This window comes from Python bivittatus, unplaced genomic scaffold (assembly GCF_059951505.1).
Source record: "Python bivittatus isolate LINGU-HERP-01145 unplaced genomic scaffold, Pbiv_v1 ctg000100_np1212, whole genome shotgun sequence".
NCBI lineage: Eukaryota > Metazoa > Chordata > Lepidosauria > Squamata > Pythonidae > Python > Python bivittatus.
This window is the reverse complement of record NW_028277038.1, coordinates 4543974-4553923: the sequence shown is the minus strand read 5'-3', so window position 1 is coordinate 4553923 and position 9950 is coordinate 4543974. Positions and strand designations below refer to the sequence as shown.

Below are 9950 nucleotides of genomic sequence, written 5' to 3'. Positions count from 1 at the left end.
TATTTTTTAAAACCTTGTACCTCGTGCCATAAGAAGCCTTTATTTTTCTTTTCAAAAGGAGCATTAAAAAAAACTTGAATAGAGAGTTTTTTAAAAAAATGGAGATGAAAGTCAAGTGTTCCAACGAAGTTTGTTTCAACCACATTATTTGGTCTATGAGAAACTGGAAATAAGAGATTTTAAAAAAATATTGTTTTTACAAGAGGAAGAAATAGTCACAGAAGTCCTTATTCCTTGGCTGAGCTGATAGTCATAGAAAGCTTTAAAAAGGAACAATTAATTTTGGCTGTCTTGAAAAATAAAAAGGGAACAATATTCTTAATGGCTTGCACTTATCCATAAGAGTCCGATAAATAATTATTTTTCTCTGACATATTTTAACAAAATGCCATAATTTAGCCAACTTTTTTTTAAAAAATTATTTTTTTTATCAAGCATAATTAAAGCACTGTTTGTTCTAGCTAGCATGTCTCCCATTCCATTACTGCAGAGAGAATGAAGAACATCATTTTTGCCCTTCTTCTTTTCCTAGTTCCTCCATTTTCGAGAGTAAGGAACATCCATCATCATCGAGAAAAGCTTGAGTTCATGGCCATAGTGACTTGAATCAATGGTATCGAAGTCTTCCTGGGTTCGGCCACCTGCTGAAATCATCAGTCCGAGTTGTCTTCACATCCATCACTGCCTTCAGGATCAGACTGAAACATACAAAACACTTAATTCTTCCCAAAGAAAAAACCCACGAGGCAACTGTTACAATCTGCAGTATCATGGCTGGATGTCCCAACCTTGGTTCCTTTTTAGATTTACAGTTTGCCTTTCTTCAAGGACCTCATGGAAGTCTCCATCAGGGCCTCCCGTCATGTTATCCCCACAATGACAATCTGTGAAATAGATTGGGCTGAGAAAGAAGAACTAGCCCCAAATCACTCAGGGAGCTTCTGTGGTTGAGGAGGGACTTGAATCTGAGCCTCCCCACCCCTAGACTTGCCCCATCACCACTGAACCACTCTGGTTCTTGGGCTGAGAAAGAGGGACTGGACAAAGGTCAGCCAAGGGATTTCTATGGCTGAAGGAGGAATGGAACCCAGGTCTCCCCACTCCTAGTCCAGCATCTTCCCCACTGCCTCACACTTGTTCTTGGGCTGGGAAAGCGGGACTAACCAAATTCCTCCAGGGAGTGACCATGACTGAGGGGAGACTTGAATTGGGTGTGTCTGTTTTGGTCTAACACACCACCACATTTGCTTTCACTTTTGTATAATAGAGTGTAGTTAATTTTAGTTCAACAGATGATACTACTTAGCTAAGCTTGGTTAAACCACAAAAGCTACACAAGGCCATATGTGGTTGGGACTGCGGTGGAAGTCTACTAGGAAATCGCAAGGTTGTTAGATTAGTCTGAGAAGTCAAAGGAACGTCCTGGGAGAAGGCAGTGGCCAACTCATTCAGATTGACTCAAGGAGTCCTTATATTTTAGCAGCTTTTTAGTACGTCTCCTGGGGCCTTCCAAATGGAACCTCAGTTTGTGTCTTCCTGATTTAGGCCCTCTCACTGAGGACCTATATGGGTAGGACATGTGGAGAATAAGGAAGTTGACCTTGATGGAGATAAGCAGGAACCATTCCTGAGGCCGAAGCATTTTTTAAGTTTGGAATGTGCAGGTAACATTTAGAAGTGGCTCTGGCAGACACCTCCCTAATTCACCGAACTACAAGAAGGTTGGGGGAGGAGGTTCAGCATAATCAGATTGGTAAGATTCTGTCATTAGAGCTCTTCTCCATCCAAGTGGTTTTAGCCTTCCTGTGGAGTGGATTTCCTGGTCTGGTCTACCTAGTAGGGCTGACGGGATACTCCTCAGGGTCAGTCCATGCAGACCCAAGGTAGCACTTCAAATCTCTGGCTAGAAGGTGGTGTCCCTCCTTGGGCTCTCTGCTGGGTGGGGAAGAAAACAAGGGACCCCAAATTATTTCCCCTTACCTTTGAATCTCTAGTGTCTTCCTGTAACCTCGACATGGTGGAATCGAACTGATGATTGGAGAGCGTTTCCAGCCAGTTCATCATGGACTTTTCTTCTTTCTCTGTATTTATAATCGTGGGATAGATGTGCTGCTCTTTGAAAGCAGTGATCTTCTCCTCTTCTTCTGCCCATTCCAGGGCTTCATGGAGTCCATCGTCCCCAAAACGTTGATTATAGCTCTCAAAGTGGACCCGTTCCAAAATCAGGCCCAGTCCAGGAGCTTTGGGGATGTCCACCTTCTCCTCTCCCCAGCTCTGTTCCATGATGGATTTTGTGGCGTAGCCCTTCACGATAGCGATCACCAAGCCGATCATCTTCCGGATCTGGTGCATCATAAAACTCTGTCCTTTCACTTTCACCACTGCCAACTCCAAGCCGTTCCTCACAAAGGGCTCTTCACAATACATTTCCATGATGTAACGTTTGGCGCTCGGATCCTTGGGCCCCTTCTGGGAGGTGAAGTTGTGGAAGTTGTGAGTGCCCTTGTAGCAACCCAGGAGGTCATTCACGGCCTCCAGAGTCTCTGTGCTCAAGCGGTATGTTTCATCTTGAGGAGCGTGATCCTTGTGTGCAAAGGCGAACGTGGGCAGCATATACGAATAGGTCCGGGCATCACACCTGTTCTTGGAATTGAACTTTCCTGTCACCCTTTTGAGCCCTATTTGTTTTAACAGACAAAACGTTCGGACAATGTCAGCTTTGGGTCAATCTTGACCTTATAATGTTCTCACAGCTGGGTGGGATCAAGAAAGCAAGAACCACACAGATCTCAGTAAGAGAAGTTCTTAATACTTCTCTGGGTTAAACCCCAAGCCAAGAGGAATTCTTAGAAGGATTCACCTTCTGTCTCTTCGTTATGTTTATACTTTATTTAAAATTTTTGCATGGCTGCCCATCCAAACCAGAACTCTGGATGGCTCGCAACCCTAAGAACAGTATTGTACAAAAAAATAAAAGCCTGGTGCTGCAAGCAAACTCCTTTGATGCCATCCACAACTCTCTGGCAAGCCATACTTCCACCTATCCCAGCTCTTGGGGGTGGGGGGAGCCAGCTTTTTATGGCTTTCCAGAAGGCTAAAATGGTAGAGGCCCTGCTGAATCTCAATTCCTATTCTCCATTTCTTTCCCAGCCTCCCTTACATTGGCACTGGTGATCCAGCACCATCAGGTGCCATGCTTTGCAAACTTCACTAGCCCACAATACATGGCTAGTGTCAAGAGATCCTGGGAGCTGTGATCCTACATATCTGGAGGGCCCCAGGCTGCCTATGCACAACCTTAACTGAAAACAAAAAACATATTTAAGGCCAGAAGTTCACAAGTTCCACTGGTGCAGAAAAACATTTCCTTGTTTCTGTTTTGTTTAGCTGTGCAAGACTTCGCACCCGTTACACCAGCTTTGGTGATAGGGATCCAGATCCCTTACCTGAAACGAGAAATCCTCACGCCTCCCATGTCTATCATAGAGTTTTAATTAGTATTTCCTTACCTAAAATTCTTATATGAGAAGGAAGATGCTCATTAATCTTCTGTAAAATATCTTCAATCAGCCAGACTTTCAAGGAAACTATCTGTCCAGCCGCAGAAACGCCCTGCATTTCCCCAAAAAGAAATCAAACAAAAATCAGGAAAGGTCTAGAGAAGGGAAGAACTGAACAGAATTGGCACTTTTTATAAACATGCCTCTGAGTCACATTTCAAAGAAAGTTTGCAACTTAGTTTAGGATTCACAGGCTTGAAAATACCGCATGTCAACAATAAGTCCAGGAAAAAAAACCCAGTCCTTTCAGTGCACTGTTTTAGAAAGATGAGAAAGTAAAGGAAAACAATCATTTTAACTGGTTGCTTCACACCAAGGAAGCAGATGAGCTGATGCTTAGGGGCATGGAAAACCTTTTCTTATGGAAAATCCCAACTCCGACCAAGCTATTCCAACTGTTCTGGGAACCTTGAAAACTCCTCCTTTTGGCAATCCAGGAAATATTTGGAATAACCTGCTTCAGGATCAGCATGTTTGGTGAAGGAAAATTTGGTACCCTAGTCTTGTGACCTAGAAAGCCACGTCAGGTCTTCTCCCCAAATTCCTGATGGGGAATAACAACAGGAACAAAAAAAGAAGATCTGAAGTTGCTGGATGTTTGTAGGACAGCGGTGACTGCCTTTCAAGTCTCCAAGTTTGCACCAAGAGAGCTGCTGAGAATTGCTAGATTGTGGTGGGATAAACATGTAGGGAAGGGAGAGGAAAGGAAGATGGATGAAAATAGAATCGAAGAAAACCCACGGGATGATTCTCGTACTCCTGTGAAGGAAGCACATCATACTAAGTTCCCTCTTCAAAAAAGTGTCCAAAGTCCGCTCCTATCTACGAGACGCGCCTGCAACCAGACTGCTAAAAGCTGTGCAGCCTACGAGATGCGTCGCTCATTCCTCCCCACCCACCCCGCACAAAGGCAGCCGAGGGGTGCCTGACCTTATCCGTCCTGGCGCATCTCTGAAACGACATCTTCTTCATGTCTTCCCCGTGGTTTTCTGGGATGCATCCGGACCGGATGAGGGCTGAGACTAAATCATCCTCGATCGTCCTGTACTGGGAATTCTTCACATTGCGCTGGGAGGGGAACAGAGAGGGGGGACATGAATGCTTTCTACTCACCCGAGCCCAGAGAATCTTGCAGGTCTCTGTACAATTCTCCCTCCGTCTCCTTTACAGCCCGAGAAACTAGGGAGGGTCTCTTTTGAGCCTTTTGCCCCGTCCATTATGCAGCTGCGGGCTATGCCGTCCCTTATCCGACCGTTCCCTCAGCAGCATCACTTGGCCCCAGGTCTTTCCCACAGGCCACTACAGCCAGCCACTCACCTGCATTCCATGGTAGCCTTTCCCAGAATACACCAGCAACAGCACCACTTTCTTCTTCGGGAACTTCTTCGTCTCGTCCTTGACCTCTTCCTCGTTGTCCTTGAACCTTTTTGCGTCGTGTCCATTCTCTTCCTGCTTTCTCAGCTCCTCCTCCTCCCTCAGCCTCTTAGCCAGGCTGTTTTCCAGACCTTCCAGCGGCTCGGCCATCGCAAGACCCTGGAAGAGATCACGCCCAACCAGATGAATGTTGCCGCTTCGTTGCAATGCTTGTTAGGTACAGCGAAGGTGCAAAGAAAGAACCCACGGAAGAGAAGGGTGGATTTAAAGCATTTGGGTTTTACTCTTTTACTCTTCAGCAGTAGAAGTGAAAAGTCTGAACTTAAAAGCATGACATGGGGGTCGGGATGTAAATATCCAGACTAGCACTAGAAGGCAGAAAAGAGCTTGGCTTCTCCATTTCTTTGTGGCCACAAATGGCCACTGGCCGTTTTGCAGCCCAGATCTGGGATCCTTCATCCCACTTGGAGCCTGTGAGCTGTGAAGCTGGCATTGCTTCTATATACAAATGGGGGGGGGGGGGTAATGCTGCAAATGCCCCTGCTTGGAGCTGAAAAGCAGGCCGTCCTTTTGCAAAAAAAGAGAAAGAATTGCTCAAAGGGCTCGCACGCCATGGGAACGCGGGCTCTGCACGGCTTGGTTATAGAAATAAAAACAAAAATTAACGGGAAGGGGGGGAGATGTCGTAAATGCCCCTGTTTTATGCTGAGAAGCAGGCCGTCCTTTTGCAAAAAAAAAAAAGAAAGAAAGAATTGCTCAAAGGGCTCGCGCGCCATGGGAACGCGGGCTCTGCATGGCTCGCGTATGGAAGTAAAATTAAAACAAACCGGGGGTGGGGAGATGCTGTAAACGCCCCGGCTGAGAGCCGAAGAGCAGGCCGCGCTCTTGCACGGACGCACGGCTCCCGGCGCTTGCACGCCCTTGCACCGCGGGCCCTCCGCTCCCGAGGACGGTCCCGGGAACACGCACCTTCGGGTCTCCGCTGCCGCGCCACGGACTCGCGGCTCCCCTGCCGGCCTCACCAGCCAGCTCGGATCTCCGGCCGCCGAGCCCGCACGGCGCCGCTTGCCGAAGAGACCCAGGACGCGGGCGCCGCCGGGGGGCGCCTCCCCATGCCCCAGCAGCGGCCCCCCAAAGAGAAAAAATCCCCCTTGTCCCCCCCAGGAACCATCTCATTCCAGCGGGCGCTGGAGCAAACCGCCTCTCGCGCAGGAGACCCGCGCGCCGCCAGAGGGACACTCCGACGTGCGCCCTGCCCCGCTTCCCGACCCGGGACCACGTGGGAGCGGGAGCAGGAGCCGGGGGGGGAAGGGAGGGGGAGGAACGATGGGATGGCCTACGGCAGGCGAAGAGGGCCGACCGTGCGCGGCGCTGCGCTGCGCGTTTTGGCCGGGCAACTGAATGGGAAGCCCCGCCCGGGCGCGGTGGCGCGCCGGGGCGTCGTCCGCAGCGCTGCGCGCCCGCCCCTTGCGCGCCCCCGAGCTTGCCCAGGGGCAACGAGCTTTGCAGAGGGGCGAGTGCAGCCTCCGCTGGGTCTTCCGCGCGCCTGGTGAGGCGCTGCGGCGCACGGAACCGCCGCCGCCGCCGCCGCCGCCGCTGCTGCGCGCTTGGCACGGGCGCGGGTGGCGCAGCCCCCGTTGGCTCGCCCGTCCGGCTGGCTCAGGCGGGCGGGTGCCCCGTGGGTAATTCCGCGGGGTGGGGCGAATTCGGCCCGCCTCGGTGCGAGCCGCCCTCCCGAAGCGCGGCGGACCCGGAAAACCGAAGCGCCGCGGTGGCATCGGAGGCGCGGGCGAAGCGGGCACCGCGGGTTATCTTCCGGGGCTGGCATGTGCTGGGGGAAGCCAGGCCTTTGGCTGGCTCAGGGTTCAGGGCCGGTGGGAACCTCGCAGACGGTGAATCGGGTGCCCAGTTTGAAAGGGTGGTGGAGAAGCAGAAACGGAGTTCGTCTGCATTTTTTCGCGCACCCGTTTGCAGACTGGCACAGCCTCCCGGGATTTCTTTGGATCTGCGTCCCTGCAGCGGGCAAACCCGCTTAACCGCGGTTTATGCAATCAACCACCAAGGGCGAACCCAGATTTTTGGTGGGTGGGGTGGGGTGGGGGGTACGTCGGCTGTTTCCTACCAAGGAGACTGCGATTGCAACTCGGATCGCATCAGGGACCAGGTTAGGCAAGGACAGACCAAGATGACGCGGGACAACCGTCTTTTCTGCCTTATTGGGGAACCCAGAATGGACTCTCCTTCAAGGCCACCGGATCCGAACTTCAGAAGTCTGGGGGGGCTACTATGCATCAACCGTAAAATCGTTCAGCATCTGTAACTGTACAGTATCTGGATTCAACTGGGGTTGGTTTTAATTGGCACTGAATTTACGAAACTAGCAAAAAGCTGCTTCTATAGCATGGGCTCAATCTAGTGGAACATCCAAGGACCTCATTTTCAAGAGGGTTTTTTGGGGGGGGGATGGGGCTGCATTATGACTTCTGTTGGCCCTGGGTGTTCTTGCGTTCATAGGCCCCTCTCTCCTTAAAAATTATACTTCCTATGGTTTCCAATAGTTTCTTCACATTTTTAGACAGACATAGGGAATGGTAAATGATGTATGTATTATTCTGTAATAATAATATTGCCACTTGGCCTGGGGTGGGGAGGGAATACCTCAAGCATGGGGATGGCTAGCCCCATAGAGGCCTCCTGTCTTCAGCCTCAGATTTTTCATCTTCTTGGACTCTCCTTCCCCTTTTTTAGTAGTATTTTATGTATTTATATATATTTATGTTTTTAATGTTGTGAGTCGCCCAGAGTTCCCCCATCGGGGGGAGATGGGCGGGCGAGAAATTTAATTAATTAATTAATTAATTAATTAATTAATTAAATAATAGGTTGCTGCTGATTAAATATGTCCATTGTGCATCATTAAAGTTATTAGATTTAGTCTTCACACGACACCTATAGGTTATAAATAAGATCGTCGGTTGGGTGTTCAAATGTTCTTGTCTGTCTTTGTCAGGCCTAGCCCAAGGAACTCCAAGAGACAATGCCAATTCAGTCCAGCTATGTTTATCAGCTACATCCTCTAGCAAGAATCTTCCCAGACTAAAACCCCAGTTCCCAAAGTCCTCCAGCCACAACAGTGTGAATTCCTCAGGGAGGTGCCAGTCTCATCCTCTTGTTCCTCCTACATGGTTCTGGTGAGCTAAGAAAATGTTTATCTCCCTGAGCTCGGCCTTCATAGTTCCATTCCATCACAGTCTTTCATGAAAAGGCATGAATATCAATACTTATTAAAAGGCATGAAAACTTCTTTATTTTTATTCTAGTTAAAAAAAAATGAAACATTTTCATGGGCCCCAGGCACTGTCCCTATTGTGCCTATATATTGTCCCCCCCACCACACACACACACATTCTATATATACACACATACTGTAAGTCACAGAGAGCCACTTTAACTGTTGGAGGATTGGGGGCTGCTGAATAAATAAATAAATGAGTAACACTATGCCATCAACAAGTTGGTAAAACTCAGTCATTCAGCCTTCATCAGACACCAATTATGAACCTGCCCTGCGAGTCTGGCACGTTACGTGCATTGTTTGCTTGTTGCTAGACGATTCCCTTTATAATTACATTCATGGAAGCCTCTTCTTGATCCCAGGTTGCTCTGACAAATTTCATGTTCTCTTCCTTTTGTCAGACGAGAAGAATTTTGCCACCCGCAACGTCGCCAAGTTTGGTGCAGCGGCTCTTTGAGGTCCATAACAAACGACCTCGGATTTTATCAAGCCATATCTTTGCATCTTTCTTTAGGCAATGTTTACATTGTGTGTGCTTAAAACGTCTGACCTCCGATCAAAATGGACTGAATGACACCGAGATTATGTGCTCCTTCGAGAGAGCCTAGGTCGAGATGGCCCTGTTGAGTTTTCTTTCGAAACTTTGAGGATAAATTCATTGACAGAGGTGTTGGGATTTATCAGTAGAGGGCAGCAGATTCCTGGCAGAGAAATTGCTGGATTCCAAAAGTCAGGAGTCTGGTAGCACCTCTTCTGCAAGATACATTTTATTAAAAGGCATAAGCTTTTGTGAACAACAGCTCACTCCATCAGATGCACGGAGGGGTTAAATTGATGCACCGTCTAAACTGGAAGAAGGCGAAGGGAAAACAGGTTGGTTATGCAGATGCAGGAACACGTGAGACAGGTTACAAGTACTTTATCAGTTGTAATGTTTTAAATGCCCAGTGTTTCTTGAGATCTTCAGAGATAGCCTGGAACCTGAAGAATCAGTCTAGTCACTCCATGGCGTCTGATGAAATAGGCTGTAGCGTGTGAAAGTTTATACCTTTGAATAAAATGGGTTAGTTGAAAAAGGTGCTACCAGATTCCTCCTGATTTTACCACCGTAGACTAACACAGCTCTTGTTCTCCAGGGTCATCTAAACGTCGATTATATACAATCAAGTTGGCCTCAACCCTTAGCGACCCCATAGATTGTTTTTCTCCATGATGATCTGTCCTTAACTTGGTCCTTCAGGTCTTCTTCCAACAGGACATCCATCGCTACCGTCCCTGAGCCCATCTCTTGTTCTGCTCTCAAATCTGCCCCACAGATCCAGGGATCTGGTGACATGCCTCCTCTTCTTGTATGTGAAAACAGAGATGGGAAGCAAGGTGATCCCCAAGGCTTGTAGAGGATCTCCATGCAGTTTTCTGCAGTGCTCTCCAGGAAGAGGCAGCCCTGCCCCACAGAAAAATCCCAAGGCATGAATGTGGATAAAATTCCATTCAAAACTCTGCATGCCCCAGCTGGTTTTTATTCCCCCTCCCAAAGCCCAAGGAAAGTAAGAAGAAAATACAAGGGAGTGCCCATGCCAAAGTGCTCCCTCCCTGCGTGTATGAATCAGTCACTTCCAGCTTTTGGATGGGCTACTCTTATTTCTTAATATCACACCTTGCTTCTCTGAGCCCTGTAAAGTAGATCCAAGTGAGAGCAAGGACAAGGGGCTCAAATTGCT

The 9950-nt window shown here is 48.5% G+C and overlaps 1 protein-coding gene across 1 annotated transcript; it reads right to left on the bottom strand.

Annotated features, from left to right (window-relative positions):
• Window positions 1-6492, bottom strand: PUS1 (pseudouridine synthase 1). The gene is made up of 6 exons (XM_088135307.1): window positions 5904-6492; window positions 4878-5093; window positions 4491-4628; window positions 3510-3612; window positions 1981-2678; window positions 1-698 (listed from the first exon to the last, which is right to left on the bottom strand). Exons 1-6 carry the CDS (start codon window positions 6108-6110, stop codon window positions 654-656), a joined length of 1407 nt encoding a protein of 468 aa, XP_087991433.1. The 5' UTR covers window positions 6111-6492; the 3' UTR covers window positions 1-653.
• Window positions 6493-9950: the final 3458 nt, after the last annotated feature.